The sequence below is a fragment of the Oreochromis niloticus genome, linkage group LG15 (genome assembly GCF_001858045.2).
Source record: "Oreochromis niloticus isolate F11D_XX linkage group LG15, O_niloticus_UMD_NMBU, whole genome shotgun sequence".
Lineage (NCBI taxonomy): Eukaryota > Metazoa > Chordata > Actinopteri > Cichliformes > Cichlidae > Oreochromis > Oreochromis niloticus.
The window spans coordinates 4,089,405-4,112,067 of record NC_031980.2 but is presented as its reverse complement, the minus strand read 5'-3'; the positions used below and the strand labels follow the sequence as shown (position 1 = coordinate 4,112,067).

Below are 22,663 nucleotides of genomic sequence, written 5' to 3'. Positions count from 1 at the left end.
TTTTGCTAATTATCCTCATCACAGTTTAGCTTTCAGAACAGGATCCACACTCTGATGAGAAAAAAAAGGTTTATCATAAGTCTGAACCACTTGTGGCTCCTGGTGTTTCTGTTGCTAGATACTCAGCAAACAAGACCAAGCAGACCATTGGGTAAAGACGATAGAAAAGAATAAGCTGCAAAGAATGGAAGTGAAGCTCCAAATGACCCATGGAGGTGTCATTACAGAACAGCTTGGTTGTTTATGCACTCATCAGGCTGTGCCATATCTCCCTTTATCCACATCTGTAATGCTATTAGCACCTTCATTGTGGCTGTTCATTGTGGGTGCTTTCTCAATAAAGCGCTCAATGGGGTCCAAAAGGCTTTTGCAAGGATAAAATGGCCTATAAACAGAATTTAGCTCTGATTAATTGTTTAATACAGGATCTGAATTATGCTAATTAGCAGCCATGCAGGTGAAGGCTTAATTTTATAATATGATATAATAATACTTTACTGGATGTACATCACATATTGTTCAGCTTCAGCAACATTTTCATAACAGAATTCAGCTCCTTAATTGAATATCACAGAGATAACCTGAGGTGAACGACAGAGAATAAATGGGGCTGAATGCACCACTGAACCCAAAGGCACTCTTTCAGTGTTTGTCTGACTGTGAGCTGCAGACTTGTAGAACTGGGTACTGTAACCGAGCTCTTCTGACACCACCCATGAGACATTTTTTAATAATGCAGATGGTTTTAGGATTATTTTATTTTATTTTAGTAAAGGTGAAGATTCTAATGAAGTCTTGATGGAGAAAAGAATACCAGGTGCCACTTAAAAGAGAATAAATATGAATAAAGTGAATGTGGGATTTTCAGGGTTTTCAAGAATAAAGGTCACTGAGCCTTTACACTACATGGTGAGGTCACTGTGTGTTTGCATTATAGCACTGTTGTACATCCATTTGATCATTTTGACTGCATAATCCAGTGAGAACTCATTCATCCAAAATGCTTGTGCTTTTCCTGCTGAATAACATTAAAAGTACTTATCATGGTAGTACAGGACCTGCTCATTTTAATGTGGTTACATAGCTGTTTGCCAAAATGTGCTAATGAAGTTAGTTATTGAGGAGACAGCATCACCACTACACTCAGCTAAGAGAGCAAAATCTCTCAAACTGTCCAAGGAAGGTTTGAGCAGACTGTCAAGTTGGTTGCAAGAGCTAATGAAAGGTTTTATGTGGACCCTGCTGCTAACAGCATGGCACTCAAGGCTGGCAGTAAAATAAAAAGAACTCTAATGAGAACTTATGGTGCTGCAATTGTAGCAGGAAAAAGGCCAATAAACTAACCAAATCAAGCCAAGATCCAAGACCAGGAGGAAGATTAGTGACAACTTGACAGGGACTAAGGCTGCGTACCTTATATATACTATGAACTCAAACAAGACAGGCAAGAATGGGGGAGAGAACAAAGGGGGGAAGTAAAAACATAAAAGACAAGAGTGATGACCTTCAAAAAAATGGACCTTGAATAGAACAAAACAATTATATATAGTTTTTCATGCAAAGTCCAGTTCAACTGATGAGTATAATATTCAGTCTAGTCAGTTTATACTGAAAGAAAAGGATGGCATAAAAGAGTTTGATCTCTCTCTAGTTTTAATTACTGTGCAACAATGTTGAATCTTTTTCCTTGATTCTTGCGTAATTTTTATTTTAAATCATCTAGTGTTGTCTCTAATAGAGACATGTATTTGGCGAGAGTGTTGAAAAGTAAACAATCCCAGTATCTTTGTTCGCTAAATTTTTCATAATGTCAATGCTGATTAAGCATTCAGATGACTGCTATATTTCCTGAGGTCTTTCAGCTGATTGATTAAACTTTTAAATAACAAACAACAGTAGTAACAACCCCTCTGCAACTTCCCCAGAAACTGCTTCTGTGAAATTTGTCAAAAACACTTTAGCATCACTCTGCTCAGACAGATTATGTCCACTATTACTCACCATATATATTTTTTACCCCCAAAACATAACAAAAGATGACTGCTACACATCTCAACAGATTTACCAACCTTTTGGACTGGACCTCTGCAGTGAATTAACATTTAATGTGGTCCTGCTGCGCATGTTCTCCTCTCCTGGGTTTAAATAATGAGTATTGATTTTTTTAATGTTAATGTGGCTATCACATAAATCAAATCAATAACTGTGATGAAGAGACACAGACAAATGTTCCATCAAAACAGTGATTAAAGCGTAAGTCCAAGCCGACGCTGAGGCAGTGTAGCATAGATGCACGTGTTTGTATTTGCTCCTACATACATTTTATCAGACCACATTTTCTTCCTAAGAGACATTTAAAAGCGCACTCAAGCTTTTCCATTATTTCCCCCTCGTTTTCTCTCGTCGCTGCTTTTTGTCGCGAGCCTGCTGTAGTTTCTGCCTTTGTTGTCTCATAATACCACGTCAATATGCCACATGAAAGAGCTCACAAGAGGGACGACAGCTTCACAGTCTAAGCCCATTTGTTCTTCATTAAAAAAAAAAATAAAAGCGATTTATTGGGAATGGTGTTAGCTTGGCAATACATGAAAAAATCACATTTTATAGCATCACTACAATCCCTACACAGGAATGCTTGTGTCTTTTTTACTTTGAGAGGCTTTTTAAAATAAAAACATAAAATAGAAACTAGCTTTTCCATGTCATTGATTTTTGTCCCTACTAACTGCAGCTGAGGAAAGGCAGATAAGACACAGCGCACTGGAGAACTACAATTTACACAATGGTTACACAGTGGTTTTGTTTTGTTTGGGACACAGTGTCCAGACTGGGGAGTATTATATTGCATTTTGCATGGTTATGACTGTAACACGGATTAAGCACTTGAGAACTGCTTACAAAATACCTACAGGGAAGGCTTTATCTCCTTAAGCTCACTGCAGAGGTTGTAAAACATGTCAATAACTAAGTTATGTCATCCTTTTCTGTGCAGTAAAGCAGTAACTTTTGAGTATAAAAACATGTTAGGGAAGAGCGGTTCACTGCTTTAAAATCTCGACTGAAGTGATATTAAAATTGGCTGATCCTCCCCTAAAGCATCTTTACTGCCGTGACCTTCAACCCTTTACTTGAATTGACACTAATGTTTTGCATTCTTCACAGGAGTGACAACACTGAGTGGTCTGAGTCAGGACCGAGACAGCGGTGAGCGAGAAATTGGATTATTTTATCTAAATTCTGCCTCAGGTTCAAAGGTTTAAAGCTTGTCAATAAGTGTAAAGCTTCAGTGTGTTATACTGGCCTCAGACAGAGCCTAGGGGTAACTTCTTGATTGCATTCACGGTGAGGCCTTTTGGTTTGAAAGGTAACCTTTGTGCTAGATTCAAATAGGAGATTGCATTACACCAATTGCATCACACCAGTGTGCTCTGCGGGACAATAAAACAATAAATAATACGTACTATCTGTTTATTTTATCTATGTGTGCAAATCAAAACAAAATCATCTTGCGATCATTATTTGCCAACTCTGACCTATTAACACTGAACACATTTTATCTGGAGATCTGCTGCACTTCTTCTGCTTATTTGATGTGGGAGCAAACAGCACATAATGTTTGTTGTGTAAGCTGATCACTAAATATTCAAAGCACACATGTGATACTGCGTCTTTGTTATCCTGTTTAGCTGCTCTTACAAAAACGCCCAACTGTGGAAAACAGAGTCATCAGAGATCGTCTTTGCTTTAATTATTCGTGGCACAGATTCAACAAGGTGCTGGAAACATTCCTCAGAGATTTTGGTCCATGTTGACATGACAGCATCGCACAGTTTATGTAGATTTGTCGGCTGTTGTTGGATGATGAAAACATCCCGTTCCACTGCATCCCAGTGATGCTCTACTGGATCGAGATCTGGTGACTGTGGGTCATTTGAATATACAGCGAACTGATTGTCATGTTCAAGAAAGCAGTTTGAGATTATCTGAGCCTCATAAAATGGTGTGTTATCCTGCTAGAACCAACCATCAAAAGATTGGCACACTGTGATCATAAAGGGATGGGCATGGTCAGCAATAATACTCAAGTAGGCTGTGGATTTTACACGATGCTCAGTTGGTACTAAGGAGCACAAAGTGTGCCAAGAAAATATTTCCCCACACCATTTCACCAGCAGGAATCTGAACCACTGATACAAGGCAGGATGGATCCATGCTTTCAAGGTGTTTACACCAAATTCTGACCCTGCCATCCAAATGTCACAGCAGAAACTGAGCCTCATCAGAACAGGCAACATTTTTCCAACCTTCTGGTGTCCCGTTTTGGTGAGCGTGTGCCAACTGTAGCCTCAGTCCCTTTCTTAGCTGACAGGAGTAGTACCCGGCATGGTCTTCTGCTGATGTAAATGGTAAATGGCCTGTATTTGTATAGCGCTTTTCTAGTCCCTAAGGACCCCAAAGCGCTTTACATATCCAGTCATCCACCCATTCACACACTGGTGATGGCAAGCTACATTGTAGCCACAGCCACCATGGGGCACACTGACAGAGGCGAGGCTGCCGGACACTGGCGGCACCGGGCCCTCTGACCACCACCAGTAGGCAACGGGTGAAGTGTCTTGCCCAAGGACACAACGACCAAGACTGTCCAAGCCGGGGCTCGAACCGGCAACCTTCCGATTACAAGGCGAACTCCCAACTCTTGAGCCACGATCGCCTCAGGTTCAAAGGTTTAAAGCTTGTCAATGAGTGATTGTGTTGTAATGAGTGATTATTTGAATTACTGTTGCCGTCTTATCAGCTCAAAGCAATCTGGTTATTTTCCTGTAACTTCTGGCGTCGAAGAGGCATTTCACGCAGAAACTGCCACTTACTGGGTATTTTCTATATTTTACGGATCATTCTCTGTGCTGGAAATCCCTGTAGATTCTCAGTAGTTTCTAAAATCCTCCAACCAGCCCATCAAAGTCAACCATGCCACGTACAAAGTCACATAAATCGCCTTTGGTCCCCATTACAATGCTCAGTTTAAACTTCAGTGTGTCCCTTTGACCATGTCTACATGCCCGAATGCATGGAGTTTATTGGATAGGTTAACCATAGACAAGGAGGATAGGTAAAGAGGGTTTCTCTCTTTTTCATCTTTTCAGTCCTTGAAAAAGGAAAACTTCTCATGAAAGTGCATCAGTTGCTGAGAAAGAGCCTTTCAGAAGGTAATATGAAAATAAGCTGGCTGGTGACTGTACATTTACACCAATAATTCTGTGTTATGCATGCGTTTTATTGTTATTTATGCTATTTAATAAACAAAAACTGTAAATATGCTTGTGTATATAAAACCCCAATTATCAAAACTGATGCAGGAAAAACAACATACATGGATAAAACTGCACAAAAAAGGAAAAGAAAATGAGACACACTTAATAAAAAATTTTTTAAGGTAAACATTAATATATACCGTTGTATTTTTCACTACAAGGTCTATGTTTAAAATGTTTTTTTAAAATCATTAAGTCTGCCTCATAGCAAGGGCACTCACGCTGGTAGTTTGGTAATTTGTTGTATTTTTCCTTTTCTTTCCCTAAACTCACTTTTGAACAGAGTGATCCTGTCACTTGTTTACTTTGAAAAGGTCTGAGATTTCAAGATGTACGAGAAGAGAAAGGCAGCCATTAATCTGATTATCTGATTTTATTCAGGTAGAAACGCAGCATGTTTGACGTATAACTCGCACGTCCTCGGTCAGTGTCTACCGGCCCGTCTGAGGAAGACATGAATGACTCACTGCTCACTATCACAGCTACAAAGATGCATGAAAATGATAGCAGGGGATTAAAACAATAAAGTGAACTTTATGATAGCTGTCATCTGCTGTGGCCGTCTTCCCTACTCACTATAAACGTGGATATTGAAAAATCATTTTCATCTGTTTCACATGTTTACTTTTACTAGTTGTTTAGATGTTGTCCAAAAGTATTTTTGGCAAGTTATGAAATTAAAAAAAAAAATAAAGATACAATGAAGATGAGCCTGATTATATACAAAGCAGCCGTGGTGACATACATTGCTGCAGAGGGTTTCAAAGAGAATGCACATTCTTTATGTGTTCCCTCGGGCTCATTGAGAGTCTGTAGTTGCTGCATCAATAAATATGACATGAAGCATTTGTTGTGTGTGCCCTGAAGTCCGCTAGCTGCATTTCCTTTGTTGTTTCTAAGCCATGTGTTTACATTTCTGCATCCAGCCTTTTCCTTCCAGAACATGCCAACATGAGTCTGAGAGCAGATTTGCATGCATGAATGTGAACACGAGTCTCACATGTCACTGCTAACCGATGACTGAATGTAATGTAGATGCATCACTGCAGCTGTCATTTTTTAAACAGGGAAACGTCATTCAGCACAGGATGATGTGTGTCTGGTCATCATGTTGTTGCAAGTGTTTTGTTGCAACTACAGTAGGGGAAATAATTTACTCTTTACCGAAACACCCTAAATCCTTGGTATTTGAAGCTTCAACTCACTCCACAGATTTCCTAGGATGGAGGTCTGGAGACAGGCTAAGCCACTCCAAGACTCTAATGTGCTTCTTCTTTAGTCACTTCTTTGTTGCCTTTGTTACATGCTTTGGGTCACTGTGATGCTGGAAGACTAGTCCACAACCTGTCTTCAGTGTTCTGGCTGAGAGAAGGAGGTTCTCATGCAAGATTTTATGTCACATGGCTTCTCAGTGCAGTGAAGGCGTCCTGTACCCACAGGAGAAAAACAGCCTGTCATGGTCCTGAGTCTGATGACTCAGTGTTTTGTGTTTCCTTATAATATTCTATGTTCTTGTTTATTCTGGTTATGTCTTTCGTTAAGATTTGCCATTTGTTAGGTTTCTGTTCTGTGCCTGCCCTGGTCCCACTTCTCTGTGTTCCCTCTGTCTGTCCATGATGTCATAGTGTCTGCTCGGGAGTCTGTTAGGTTCAGTGTCTAGTCTGGATCTCTGTGTCTGTCGTGTATTTCCTGTTTTACTTTGAAGGTCCATGTCTTACGTGAATGTGTCTAGTTTTGCTTCCCTAGTCTCGTTAGCCCTGATTTCTCTCAGCTGTGTTTCCCTCCTGTCTCCTATTCCCTGATTACTCCACTGTGTATTTAAGCCCTGTGTTTCCTCTTGCTTGTTGCTGGTCCGTCTGTGTTTTCTCCCTGAGTCTCTCTGTGTTCCTCTGTGCTTCATGTACCTCTGCTCTCCGTCTCCTTGTGTTCAGGTTTGTTGTTTAATTTTTAGTTTTTCCCAGTTTAGGTTATTTCTCAGTTCTGTTCTCGCCACCCACGCCTTTTGTTGTATGTCCCTCTCCACAATAAAGCTCACTCACATCAGCAGTGCCTGCATCTTGGGTCCTTACTCATAACCCCACACGTCTGCCATCGCAGCTGCGACACAGCCAAAGGAATAATGTTTCCACCTCCGTGCTTTACTGTGGAGAGATGTTCTTTAGGTCATTCTCAGTATTTCTCTTCTTCCAAGCACAGCGGGTCAAGTCGATACTAAAGAGCTCGATTTTGGTTTCATCTGAACGCACCATTGGCTCCCAAGCCTTCTCTGAATCATTCATAAAACAGGTGTACATTTGTGTCTTCTTGAGCACGAAGACCGGCAATATGTCAGTCCATTACAATGTAGTCAGTTAACAATGGTTTACTTGGTGACTCTGATCCAAACTGCCTTCAGCTCATTAACAGGTTTTGGGCTGATCCTCCATCTTTCTCATGATCATCCTCAACCCCATGAAGCAAGATCTTCAGACCAAGGCAAGTGACCAACTGGAGAGGTTGGAATGGAAGAAACTGATTCTGTGTACGGAGATTAGGAGTATCTGTAATTGATTGGATGGCTGATTTTAATGGGTACACAACCAATGTGTGGCAGCCAGAGTTCCAGCAAATTCTGCAAATCAATGTATAACTTTTTCTGTAAGGTGTTTTTTTCTCTGGATTTTTGGTTTATATTCTGTCTGCATCCATTAAAATGAAAGCACCATACTGTTCATTTCTTCACAAGCGAACAAACTTAAAAATTCAGCGGGGGATTAAATTTCCCCCACTGTAAATACTTGCAACAAAACACATTACAGAAAATACTTCAGTGTTTTAATGATAAAAGTGCTCATATTTTACTTGCTCTATCCACACAAATTGACTGAAATGCCTTTCTAATCTCAGAATATAAAAAATTAATCTGCCTGGAAATGATACAAAATGATAAAGAGGCACTGCATATGAAAATGTTGCAGAGTGTCAATAATTTGCTGTATCGCAGCCAGTGACGTTAAAGCATGGTGTTCTGCAAAGAGTAATTTAGAATATAAATGACTTTCTAAGTGTCGTTGTGCTCGCGGAGCTCACATTGCGAGCACAGACACAGATATTAGAATTATCTCAAAGTGCAAAGAGCTTGCTTGTGGCGCTGCTAACTAAATATCTACACCCAGTAAAATGATTTCTCTTGACTTTGAGGTGGACCTGGTTTTATTATCCTGTAGTTCTGTTTCTGCTAGTGTAATTGCTTCAGCTCAGTCAGAATAGGTGAGACAACTGTGTGCACTCGCCATGGATTACACTGACTTTAGCTTTGGAAAGTAGGTGAGTCTGGGTTGCTATGATCTCATATCAAACACCTGAATGTTGCTGCTGTAGACAAAAGACAAAGCACAGCACTGCAATTGACCCTCTTTCTGTGCTTGATAAGATAATTTCTGTTACCTGTTAACTCGACACTGGAGTGTGTTTTCATCTGATGACAGTGACATATATTGCCGAAATATATTGCCATACCTGGCTCAGCACATTAATCAACCCTCACATTCTCCTCAGTGCTTTGTGGAAAAAGAAAGAGTGCTTGCTGGCGTGAATTGTTTTATCTAACAATTTTGTCCCATCGGTAACCTGTAATAGTCTGTAATAGAAGTCTCACATGGAAACTATGAGCTATCAAATAGAATCTGTCAGTTTTATCTATGAGTTCAACATGAAATCAGCAAATCAAAGAAGAAAGAAAACTATTTTTTCAACACCAGACCCACTGAGACACTAAAGCCGCACAGTCCTCCCCCAAATATCCTGTCTATGACATATTCATTTTTTTAAGTTTCCCGTGAGTTTTCTTCATCATGAGTTTATTCGGACAATCATTCACCTCGGTGTACTCTGATCTCAGCATTAAACCTTCAGAGAGGTGATGTGAACAGTGTCATCTAGTTAATGTTAACTGGGAAACATTACATCGAGTGCTGGTATTTGGGTCGATGCTACTTTGATATCGCATAACTGAACATTACAGTCAAACAAACACACCCACTTACAGCAATGATAAGGCCCCACCCTAAAACCTGCAAACGATTGCTGCCACCCACAAGTGGTTTTATTGTTGTGATTGGTGAGTTCATGCACCCACTCATATTCACATTTGCCAGATTTATTTTATACTCGTACTCACTGCTGAACCTCCCATTTAAATTTATATTTATTTCCTCATGTTCTCTTGTCGATTTCCTTGTGTATGACTTCAGAATATCCTTTACTTTAATTCATACTTTGCCTCTTAAAAGTTTCATGCGTCATATGCTTTGGGATTTTTGGACCCTGCCTCTTACCTTTTCCCTTGTATATTTTGCTTAAGGCATGAGACCCCAAGCCTAGACTCAGTGTTTTCAATCTTTTTATCTGCCTCTGGTGTCATGTATCATCTGTGAACCATCACACCATCTCTCCACCAAGTTCCAGGATTTTTAGTTTATTAGTTTTCAGGCATTCTTGCTGACATACAGCAAGAATACAGCAGGACATACAGCTCTGCATGGCCACATTTCTCTCATATCTCTTTCTCCTTGCTGGGAAGTATATCCCCAATCATGCACCATCTATAATCATACAACATTTTATCACTAAGTATTGCTTGATATATAAACTATAAACTATAAATTGCTATCTGTCAACTTATCAAAGCTTTTACTGGACTTTACTATTATTTAGAGTAAGTTAGGTGCCTGGAAGTCAACCTTTTAAATTTTTATGCTTTTTGCATTAAATCATTATATTTGAACACGAGCCATGAATGCAATTAAAGACAATCTATGTAAATAAAATCCATCCACTTATTTTCTTCCATTTATCCAATTCAGTGTCACAACATCCTCACCTTGTCATAGGGCAAGAGTTAAGGGACATCCTGGACAAGTCGCAGGACTAACTCAGAGAGACAGACAATTAACCAATTAACATGACATCTTTGGTATGTAAGCCAGAGGGCCAGGTGTAAAACTATGCAGACAATGGGAGACCATGCAAATTCCACAATCGCCCAGTGGATTTGACCCTTTGACCTTTTAGCAGTGAGGAGATGGAAAACGAAAACACTTGCACTGCAGCATATTCTATCCCACGGTAAAGCATGGTGGAGGGAGTATAATAGTGTGTCTGTTTTCCTACATCGAGCTGGGATAGGTTGTAATCATTGATAGAGCAAGAAATTCCTTGAAGATGAATGTGGTGCATAAACAAAAACAGTGATCTTAAGCACCTCAACTTCTACCACAGATAGAATAAGAAGAATGAGGCTCAATGAATCAGTGTTTTATTCTTTTGGAAAAGTCAAATAAAATTAGACGATTGGGCAAAAATTCCCATTAGCTGATGTCCAGGAGCAAAAACGGGTGGGTCACACCAGACCTTGAAAGCAAACGTCTGCATAATTTTTAACTCACAGAAACTGGATAATATATGACCAAATGCAATAGTCAGTGTCATTTATTTACCTTGTTCTCCTAACTTACTTTTAGCGCCAGGAAGTCCACATGGTTAAAAAATAATTAACACAGTTGGCTGGAGCTGAACTTAGTCCTGGGATGACCATAACAGTGCTAGCTATAAATGTGATACTCTGAAAGGCAGACACTGCCAATAAGACACCTTTACAACTTCCTGTCCACCTTTGGCTCCTCAACATGTAACAACTGCTTGTTAGTACATTGTTGTACATATAGTTTGGTTCATCTCTTGTTAGAAAATCTACTTCATTTTGAAATTTCAATGGCTTCTGGGATGGACAGCAGTGGATTCGACAATCTTGCGTTTGATGTGAGTACATAACGTATTTTTGTAAAAGATACCATTGCTTGCATCTTTGAGCATTCTTTCTAAATAAGGTCAACATCAATAGGCACCTGGAAACGTTCAAATTGCCTTTAACTGCACATTGTGTTAAACAATAAGAGCTGCACTTAACTCTGTTCTAAGTGATCCAGTGGGAGTAAAGGGTGAGAAAGTTTTGAAAGTTTTGCAACCTACTAGAGCTTGCTGCAGTTTAGAGCACACACAATACACAAAATGGTATTTTCTTTCAAACATACGAGTCCAATAAAGAAATAAAATGTTTTATAATGTCTGTGTCTGCATTCCATGGCATCTACTCTCTGCCTGAGCGTGCACATAAAACCTCAAATTATTCAATGATTCAGTGTTAAATAATGAATATTTACAGGTCATAAAAAGCAGCTGAAGGCTAGTACAATGCATAAAAATGAGAATTCACACATTTTAGCATCTGTCAAAAAACTTTGTTTGAAAACTAAAAATAATTTAATTTTTTCATCTGTTTAGCATCCTAATCAAAAAATGATCACGTGATTTACTGTTTTATTGATTTTTTTTTTTAATAAAAGTGTAAATTTCAAAATTCATGGATGACTATAATTATATTTTACAATCAAAACTATTATTTCAGTTATAGAGCTTGCACGTGCTGGTGGATTAACCGTTACAGAAACAACAATAATAATAATAAATTTCTTAAAGCACTGTAAATTTTACTGAGGACAGTAAAATTTTTGTTCCCTGTTTTTATATAAACTGGAAGTGAACTCGTCCTGAGATAATGATTTTTCATTTCCTTTTATTCCGGCATACTGCTTTTTTTGTATTGATTTTTTAATAGATTTTTTTTCTATGATATTACAGATGGATGAGCAAGTTGATGATCGCCTCAAAGGAAAGGCGTGTAAAACGTCTGAAACAGATGGAGACAGAAATAAACCGACCTATTGTGTGACTGATGTTCCACCTTGGTACCTGTGCATTTTCTTGGCCATTCAGGTGTGTTTTAATCTTTGATGTGATTAGTGTATTGTTCTCTTTTTAATCCATTTATCTGTCATGTATAATCAGGTCCAAAAGTTTTGGAACAATGACAAAGCCCCCCTATTTTCAGAGGGTCAAAAGTAATTGGACAGCCACTTAGCAAGCAGTGTTGAATTTAGATTTGGTAGAATTTCCATCTCAAATGAGATCCAAAGACATATTTCTGCAAATAAAAAAATTCTATCATTGGGCTGAAAATTCAAAATAAACCAGAGAAAGCAAAAACGTTAGGAGTGGTCACAACGATCTTAAAAGGAATCAATGCACAGGTCAACTCAGCAACATCAAAATTCCTGAAAGATCACAGGTGACAACTAAAGTGCATGATACCAGACTTTTTTCCATGGTTAAGAAAAAGAACTTCAAAACATCTAACCAAGTAAAAAACACTCTCAAGGAGGTAGGTTTACCTCTGTGAGAATTTTTCATAAATGTAAATGCAACAAGGTGCAGACAGATTAGACTTAAACATCTAACAGAGACTGAACAGTTCTGGAAAACGTATGAAGAACGAGAGGAACAGCTCATATCACGTCATCTGTGAAGTATGGTGGAACTGCTGTTAAGGCCGCCATGTGTGGCTGCTAGTGGTCACTAGGGTTTATTGATGATGTGACTGCTCATAGAAACAGGAGGATGCACTGTAAAGTGTACAGGGCTGTACTCTCTGCTCAGATTCAACCAAATGCTGCCAAACTGGCAAAGTGTCTCAGGGGGGGACATTTTTGCTTTTGCTGATGTCCATGGGTTCTAGACTTCAGGCAGTCAGTAACTGCAAATGATTTTCAAGTATTAAACACAATCCTTGTATTTCTTATTACATTAGGTTGTCCATTTACTTTTGAAAGTGTAGTGGTGGACAGAGATCCAACTGTAAACATCACAACAGTAGCTAAGGAGTCTGAAAGCAACCCCTTTTTATTTGTGTACAAATGCAGAAAATGACCCCATACTGTAAGCGATATAGACATGGATGCCTTATAGGCCTTCTGCTCTCTCTGTTTCACTAATGTTGGTAACAGTGTAATCAGTGCCATCATTTTGTCGTCATCATCACTGTTTGTCTCTTCTACAGCATTACCTGACAGCATTTGGTGGGATAATCTCCATCCCTCTCATCCTCTCAGAGGGCCTATGTCTGCAGCATGACAGCCTGACCCAGAGTCAGCTCATTAACAACATTTTCTTCGTCTCTGGCCTGTGCACGATTCTGCAAGTCATCTTCGGTGTCAGGTAATAGTGCTGCTGCTGGGTTATTGCACTGCTTTGTATCCTTTAGGGATGGCCTGATATTGACTTAATAGTTAATACAAACTCTGTCTGCACAAGATGTTGCTGGCGTGGATGAGCAAGACCATGTTCAAAAATCCAGTAAAATTCTAATACTTACATAGATACTTTGTTTCTTTTACTAAAGCCCAATCACATTTTTATGACAGGAATTAATAAAAATTTGACACAAATACATGTTAAGTTTGAAAGGTAGCTGAAATAGAAAGATTATTAAAAAACAACAAAAAGAGAAAAAACAGGCATAGAATAGAATAGAATTCAACTTTATTGTCATTGCACATGTCACAGGTACAGGGCAACGAAATGCAGTCAACTGGTACTTGTAGCAAATGGCATTAATGTTAGCTTGCTATTATGCTAAATATTATTAATATTGTCTTTCTGAACATGCAACCATGTCAGTACTATAGGGCACAAAGATATGGGCTGTTAGCAAGACTTACAATGACTTTTTTGTGCACTGCATTGCATAATTTAGGCTAAAAAAACAAACAAGCTTACTAAATAGAAAATTGAGTCTGCTAGCTTGTGCTTAACGGCCTATTGTCTTCTTTTGTTAGCGTACCATGTGCTAATTATGGGTCTAACTAATTGTCAGTTTATCTGAAAGTTATTACTGTTTATGTCACACTTCTAGGCTTCCCATCCTACAGGGAGGTACATTTGCCTTGGTGACCCCCGCCATGGCCTTGTTGTCCATGCCTGACTGGGAATGCCCAGCTTGGACCAAGAATGCCAGCCTGGTCAATACCTCCTCACCTGTCTTCATAGAAGTGTGGCAGACCCGCATGAGAACAGTGAGCCAAAGCAAATTCTGCGCATCCAAAGCTTCACTTAGCACACTAACAAAAACATAACAGCACTTCTGCAGAGCTCATGATTTATTCAGTGAACACATGTGGTTTGCACTCCAGGAAGTAACAAGTTGTACTCATTGTTTAAGTCTATCACTCACCCAAAGAAAGCACGGTGACATTCATGCTGATGTTCTTGGACACTATGTTCCTATCCACAGCTGCAGGGCTCTATTATGGTGGCCTCTATCCTCCAGGTCTTGGTTGGTTTCTCTGGCCTCATCGGCTTCCTCATGCGCTTCATTGGCCCCTTAACCATTGCTCCAACCGTGTCACTCATAGGCCTGTCGCTCTACGACTCAGCTGGAGTGAAGGCAGGCAGCCACTGGGGCATTTCTGCTATGTATGTAACCATTCTGAAGCATCAATATGGGGTTGAAGATTTTCATCCCAGGAGGTCACAGTCTAGACTTACATCAGGATGTAAATTCTGCCTTGTCGTGGTTTAGTATACAGCCAAGAGCTAGTAATTTAAACATACTGGTGTCTACAGCGGTATCACCAGTATGTTTCCAATGACACTCAATAAATATGAAGCAATAATTTTGAGTAAAATGCACTGAAATATTTTTTAAAAAATCAAAGATTTATTAATCAAATACAAAAATCTTTAAGGAAAATGTGTTTGGTATCAAACAATCAAGTAATTTCATTCGACTATATTCCATAAAATGTAACAACTTGTACTTAGGTAACAAAATGACATGGGAATTTTACATGCAATTAAATTAGTTAAAGTCAGCAGTTTGTGGTGATGTTTTTTGAGTTGTTGAGTTTTTGAGTTGTTTTTTGTTTGCACATCATCACCTTTTGCTTATTCTTTTCTATGTACAGGACCACAGTGCTGATCATCCTCTTCTCTCAATACCTCCGCCGCATACCAATCCCTGTTCCTGCATACGACAAGATCAAGAAACTGCGCGTCTCAAAGTTCTTTCTCTTTCAGATAATGCCAGTATGTTCTCTTAAAATTCAACTTCATATTTGATGTGGCAAAAACATACTGGCTCTAATACTAACGTTAGATGTTGATTAGATTCTCCTGGGCATTGCAGTCTCATGGTTAGTCTGCTACCTCCTCACCATCTATGATGTCCTGCCATCTGATCCAGATGAATATGGCTACCTGGCCCGCACAGATGTGAAGGGAAATGTCGTGAGTGAGGCTTCTTGGTTCACATTTACTTATCCTGGTGAGTTCACAGGGAATTAAAACAATGCAGAAAGACGTATTCAGCATTGACAAGCCTAACTGTTGACCTACCTGTTGACCTACCTATTCAGGTAAATGGGGTTTGCCAACTGTTAGCCTGGCAGGTGTGGTTGGCATTATTGCTGGAATAATATGCTCCATGGCAGAGTCTGTGGGTGACTACCATGCATGTGCCAGGCTGTCAGGAGCACCGCCTCCCCCAAAGCACGCCATCAATCGGGGCATCGGTGTCGAGGGAGTCGGGTCTCTGTTGGCAGGGGCGTTTGGCACGGGCAATGGCACTACTTCGTTTAGCGAGAATGTGGCAGCCCTCGGCATCACCAGAGTAAGATACTGTGAATACTAATTGCATAAAATGTTCCACTCCGGAGCTTTATTATCATTCAACACAATGATCAAGACTGCAAACCTAATTTATGAGTGAGGCTGTGGGTCCTGATTACCTGGGCAAAACATATGAACTGCATGATGTTTCATTTGGCAACAGGTGGGCAGTCGAACAGTGATTCTTCTGAGTGGATTTGTCATGATTTTGATGGGGATCCTGGGAAAAATTGGAGCAATCTTCACAACCATCCCTACACCTGTGATTGGAGGGATGTTCATGATCATGTTTGGAGTCATAGGAGCTGCAGGAATTTCTAATCTGCAGGTAAACAACCGTGCTAAATCCTTTTTAAATCATTTACATTTTTGCTACTGTCTGTGTTTTGCTGACACATCTTACATGGCAGTCCACAGATATGAATTCTTCTCGGAATATCTTTATATTTGGTTTCTCCATGTTTTCTGCACTCGTTATTCCAAATTGGATCATGAAGAATCCAACTTTTCTTGACACAGGTAAAATCACCATTGAAAATATCACTATAAATAGTTTTGAATGTTAAGTAAAAAGCAAATCATCCAAAATCTTTTGTGATACTTTTTTCTCTCAGGTGTCAAGGAGGTGGATCAAGTGTTGCAAATATTGTTGACCACTCATATGTTTGTAGGAGGGTTCCTTGGCTTCTTCCTAGATAACACAATTCCTGGTAAGCTGTAATGGACGGCTTCTCTTGAATCATACAGACTTTTCATAACATATGGCACAGATGTATTTAAGATACATATTTATACCAGCATATCATTGAAGTATACTAGTTGTATGGCCCTGGTTTTGCGCATGTTGACTCCTCAGCATGCGTATATGCTATAGGTAATGATATTAGTAATACCTCTACTTTTTCTACTGTGACCTGTGAAGAGATGGCACCAGGGGAATGAAAAAATAGTAGATTTTATCGCAGCTACCTTCGGCAGGTCTCATTTGTAAAAGAGAGTTATCTCAATGGGACTTCTTGGTAAATGCAGGTAATAAATACAATTTAAGCTGCAATCAGTGCGTCTCAGTGCATGCTCAGGGATGCTGCTGTCGAGTCATGCTACAGCTCAGGCGTGCTTTAGATGAGGAGTTTCATGTGGTTATGTGGACGTTTTAAGCCTGGGATGCTAATTGGTTGTTGCTTAAATTGGCTACTGAACCCACACGCCCACCCACCGCGTCCACTAGGTGGTGATGGAGAATAACCACTAATTATAAGACACACTGCTGTATATCATGCATGGAACCACAATAAAAGTTTCATGTATGTGGGATGATGATTATCACCTACTGTTCCTGTTGCCATAAGTGTGACCTCCAGAGTCTCCAGACTCTGGCTCTTATCAAGCATGTGAAGTCTGGGGTTGACTGGACAATGTATACTTGAGATATACAGCAATTTCCTGTTTCATGGCCATGATGAAAGCTCAGTTTTTAAATTATGTACCACTAACTGCTTAACCCTATAATGCCATTTGTATCATATTTGTTACATGAGTTTCTGAGACCTCTATCTCATACTTGCCATAATTTCAAAATGTAATGGACAAAACTGTTTTTTGCCTAAAATTAACATTGTTGTTAACAAAAAGTTGCCAAAAACACCCAATGTATCAAATGCGATACAAAAAATATATTATAAATATATCATAAAAATATATCATAAACAACATGATAGAGAAAAAAAAATTGTGGATTTTATTATAAGAGTTATTAAACATCTCAGTTCCAAAAAATCAGAATTTTCTGGCTATTTTCTGATGGGTTGGGACTTACAGGATTAAGGCTTTTTTGATCAAATTTTTAATGGCTTTGGTTAATCGTTAATAGAACAGGCACCTCAAAGTGTAATACATGGCATTTCTTTGTTGCCACAAGGGGGCACTATGATTACCATTAAATATTTCCATAAAGATTTCTTCACTTTTATGGAAATATCAGAAAGAAGTCTGGGTCAGATTGAATAATCTATAAGTGAATGACAGCAAATTAAAATTCCATGGCAAGTGTTCGAAATTCACCACAGTGCCACAGATACCGCCTTCAACAAAGACTCAAAAACCTTCTAATATAGCATTTCCCAGCTCTGCAGTTTAGACAAACCAAATATGAAATTGATCTAATTAGGAGGAGTTTGAAAAAGTACGACTGAATAATGCAAAAATGGCACCAAAATTACCAAAACCAATTAAAAATGACAGACTTTTTGTGGGGTGTAAATTCAAAATGGTGGAATTATTAATTATTAATTATTATTACTAATAAATATAGCTAACCAAGAAATGCAAAAGACTGCAGTCCCTTTAAAAGGGAGTCAATCCTCATAGTCACTCATGTTAAATGGCCAACCTCCTACATTGGAGTGTGGCTCCCTGGTGTTCTCCCAGCCTGAGGAGGTCACAAATAATCCAGTGCTGGTCTCAAGCCTGGCTAAACGGGGAGGTTGTATCAAGAAGGGCATCCAACATAAAATCTGTGCCAACTCAAACATGCAGATCAATGTGTTGTGGCTTTGGGAAATAATGGAGAAGTCAAACGTATCTTTTTCAAACACACTATATGCAGTATGTCACCCCGGCTTAAAGTCATACACATCTAGGCACATAGCCACGTTTCAGAGACAGTTAGCTGACATATCAACAGCTCTTCGTTGTCCAGATTTAAAAACAACAACAACATGGCAATGCCAGTCATGTCATAGTTGAGGCTTAAAAGCGCTCGTATACAAACCAGTGTGTGACATCTACCTACTGTATGGCTAATCATAACACACAGAAATCTCACATGGAGAAATTGCAGTTTGATTTAAGTTAAAGTGGCTGAGCTTGTTTTACACTGTATGTGTGTACATATAGAGAAAGGTGTGGCATATTCAACTAACAGCCTTCTTTATACCATTCAGGGACTAAACGTGAACGTGGCCTCTTAGCCTGGGAAAACGTGTATCTTCAAGACTCTAGCAGCAGTTTGGAAACTGATGAGGTGTATGATCTTCCATTTGGCATAACTTCTCACCTCCAATCTAAATCCTGGGCTCGTTACATCCCTTTCTGCCCACACAAGGGTCACAGATCTCAGTCGGAGGACAACCATGTGTCACAGAGTCCGGGGAGTGAGTACAGCACAAGGATCTGAACGAGCTGAAGTTTGAGTCTTAGTTTGAGTCAAACTGCTTGTTTCTTACCAAGAAGTGTCACAGAAAGCACTCTGGTGTTTAGACCGTTCATCATTGACTGATGGATATCTTTTAAATTGAACCATGTACTGGTTAGCTGTGAATATCAGCTATATATGCATTTAAGGCAACTCTCTCTCTTTGCTTGATCTTGATTGCAAATAGAGATCTGTCCATCTTAAAAAAACAAAAACAAGAACAAGACAGTGGGATTATCTCTGTCAAACCTGCAGTCGCTTTATTTTTGAAGTGCAAAGTAGATTTTGACAGTTTAAGCCTGTCTGCACCGAAAAGGAATAAAAATATCTAAGACTCGGGTTCTGTCAACACCAATTAAAGGAGGACTTCAGAGCGATCAGAGTGTTACTGTGTGCCACCATTACTCCCAGATCTTCCAATAACTTGCTGCTGGTCACACAAACACAAACAGAAAACTGGAATTATGTGCTTTTCTTTCTTCTCTTTCAAAGGAAATTAAATTTAGCCCTTGGATAAATTTATTATCACACAGCACCATCTCCCCATTGATTCAGGCAGCTGCTTAAAAACCCACAGCAGCAGCCCCCTGAGCTGTTATTGTGTTTCCTTTAGCGAAAACAAACACAGATAACACATCTTCTCAATCTCCCTGCCTTCCATGCTGTCATATCTTTCTCCCTCTGTATTCATTTCCTTTGTCTAAGCAACTTTGACAGACAGGTGGGATATGGTGCAATGCTCCGATCTGTGGAGCCATCAGTGTTCCCCGGGGCCTATTTTGACCACAAGTCATTGGTTGGTTGCACACCCTAATGTTATTTCAGGATGGTGTGCTAGAACGAGGCACTGAGCGTAATTTGCACTTTAGAAATCTCACATTTTCTTTGATTGGATGTTCCTCGGTGGGAACATATTGCAGAATATTAAATTTTGCACAGTGTTCTGGAAAGTGGAGTTCCTCCTCAGTAAGTCACAGTTTTGTGCCAAAGCATGGCAGGGATCTGCATAACAGTAGCATAAAATAATGATAACTTAGCAATTCCCACTCACTGACGGGACTTCAACCCTGAGGAATCGCCTTTATTTTCTTTTTCAGTCATCAGCGTCCTGTGACATGCCCTCATAGCCGTGAACTGCTTTATGAGATCTATTGTAAGCTCATGAAAGATCAGATCTCAAATGCCAAGTTTATATTTTCTGACACAACTATCACTGCAAATGGAGTTTTAGTGGAGCAGCGTGAGGCACAAAGAGAATCCATGAGAAATAGAAAATGACTGTGCATTCATCGCCGGTAGATAGAACCACACTGCGGGCAAATGCTTGACACGATGCTGATTCATTCATTCAAACGTGGTAAATAATAAGCATCCAGTGAAGGTATGTGAAGTATATGTAAGCTGACCTCATTTATGGGCTGTAATTCCATGGTAACTGCTATTTTTCTGTTTATAAGATTCAAGCCCAACATAATTATACATAATTATGTGTATAAATGAAACATAATTATCCCCTGAAGGTCATCATCAGAGAGTATTAAGTGCTCTGAAATGTCAAGAAAATAAGAGCAAGGACATTCATAAAATGTTTTGTTTCCATAACTGTTTTGTATTTATTTGTTTCATTTAAACTATTTTAACATTTTTACATGTTTATGCGCACATTGGGAACACTTTTACTCACCAAGAGGAAACACTCTCACCTGACAAAGTGTGATTTATTCCTATAATAAAGATCAGGTTAAGCCTTCGACTTGTTGTACGCTTTGGGAAACAGCTTGCTCATTTCCTGAGCTGGGTGTCGAGCATATCTTGTGCATCAGCTCTCAGAAATACTGATTGTGTTCACACTGAAGAACGGTGACGAAGGAACCTCGTCTAAGGTCGAGTGAAGCAAATCTGTTTGTGGCATGTAGTCTTTTATTTCATACAGAAACTACATTTTCTATGTGTTGTTGTAGCAAAAGCTAACAGGGTTACTTGTAAGACAGCCAGTTATACTGCTGTGTACTGCCAGGATTTTGCCTGGAATAATGGGACTATAAATTTGATGGGTTTCCTCGTGCTCACTGGTGGAAGAAATTATGATACTGGTTTACCTTCAAATAAACTCTGACAGCTTTTAAATAATATAATTTTAAACAACAAAGTTTTATGTTCTTCCTTTCACAGACACATTGATCATATTAATCTTTATAAACAAGTCTCAGAATTGCAACCCCAATGCCACAAAACAAATAGTGTAAAATGTAAATAAAAAAACAAAACAAAAGCAGAATGTGATTGTTTTCAGATCACACACAAACACATTTTAGTCATAGTAGAACATAGAAAACATAATGTTTTAATTGTGTAAATGTAATTTTGATGGCAGCAACACATCGCTCAAAAGTTGAGTCACGGCCATGTTTACCTGTGTAGCACCCTCTCCTCTTTTAACAACAGTCTATAAACATGTGGGAACGGAGGAGACGAGCTGCTGGAGAGGACTGTTGTCCTATTTATGTCTGATAGAGGATTCTAGCTGCTCAACAGTCCTGGGTCTTATTTGTCATATTTTTTGTTTGTCGATGTGCATTCAGCTGGTGACAGGTAGAATAGAATAGAATAGAATAGAATAGAATACCTTTTATTGTCACTATATACATGTATAATGAGATTCAGAGCAGCTCCTACTCAGTGCAGACATGCGGAAAAGGAAAAGGGGGGATGAGGTGCATAGTTCTGAGGCATTATATACATATAAACAGTCTCAATTAAAAAATATCAAATATACAAATATTGGAAAAAATAAAAAATACAAATAAATAGTGTTATTTGTTTACAGTGTGGGTTTACAGTACACAGTTTAGCATTGTCTTGCTGAAATATGCAGAGCCTACCCTGAAAAGGACTTCATCTAGATCAGAGGTGGGGAACTGCAGGTGCAGGTGTCCTGCAGGTTTTAGACGTGTCCTTGATCCAACACAGATTATTTAAAAGGCTAAATTCTCTCTTCAACGTGTCATGAAGTTCTCCAGAGGCCTGGTAATGAACTCATCATTTGATTCATGTGTGTTGACCAAAGGTGATATCTAAAACCTGCAGGACACTGGCCCTTGAGGCCTGCACTTCCCCATCCCTGATCTAGATGGAAGCATGTGTTGTCCTAAAACGTGTTTATACCATTCCAGATGTGCAGGCTCCCAGTTCCATGGGCACTAATCTACCCAGATACCATCAGAGATGCAGGCTTTTAAACTGAGTGCTGATAATAAGTTGAATGGTCCCTCTCCTCTTTAGTCCATATTTTACAAAATAAATTAAAAACTTTGATTTTTTTCAACCACAGAACATTCCTCCACTTTGTCTCAGTCCATTTTAAATCATCTTTGAGCCGGTGAAGAGAGCAGCATTTCTGGATCATGTTCACATGTAGTATGGCTTCTTCTTCACACGATGCAGCTTTAACCTGCGATTGTGCATGCCATGGTGAACTGCGTTTCAAGACAGTGATTTCTGGAAGTGTTTCTGAGCCCATGCTTTGATTTCAATGACAGAATCGTTTCTGTTTTTGATTCAAATTTTCACAACTTTATAATTAGTAACATTATTGTGAAATTATTTCCATACT

General features: G+C 39.2%; 1 protein-coding gene across 1 annotated transcript; it reads left to right on the top strand.

Moving 5' to 3' along the window:
* The first annotated feature begins 10,923 nt into the window (after window positions 1–10,923).
* Window positions 10,924–20,800, top strand: LOC100699458 (solute carrier family 23 member 1). The gene is made up of 12 exons (XM_003440801.3): window positions 10,924–11,114; window positions 11,994–12,128; window positions 13,249–13,406; window positions 14,104–14,263; window positions 14,482–14,663; window positions 15,155–15,275; window positions 15,357–15,513; window positions 15,605–15,858; window positions 16,021–16,185; window positions 16,268–16,376; window positions 16,472–16,567; window positions 18,800–20,800. Exons 1-12 carry the CDS (start codon window positions 11,067–11,069, stop codon window positions 19,030–19,032), a joined length of 1,818 nt encoding a protein of 605 aa, XP_003440849.2. The 5' UTR covers window positions 10,924–11,066; the 3' UTR covers window positions 19,033–20,800.
* The last annotated feature ends 1,863 nt before the right edge of the window (window positions 20,801–22,663 follow it).

Excerpts from the sequence above, each read along its gene's own strand:
- LOC100699458 (XM_003440801.3), top strand. The coding sequence starts at position 11,067 with ATGGCTTCTGGGATGGACAGCAGTGGATTCGACAATCTTGCGTTTGAT. Across the intron at positions 12,129-13,248 it reads GCATTTTCTTGGCCATTCAG|CATTACCTGACAGCATTTGG; the intron begins GTGTGTTTTAAT and ends TCTCTTCTACAG. Across the intron at positions 16,568-18,799 it reads CCTAGATAACACAATTCCTG|GGACTAAACGTGAACGTGGC; the intron begins GTAAGCTGTAAT and ends TATACCATTCAG.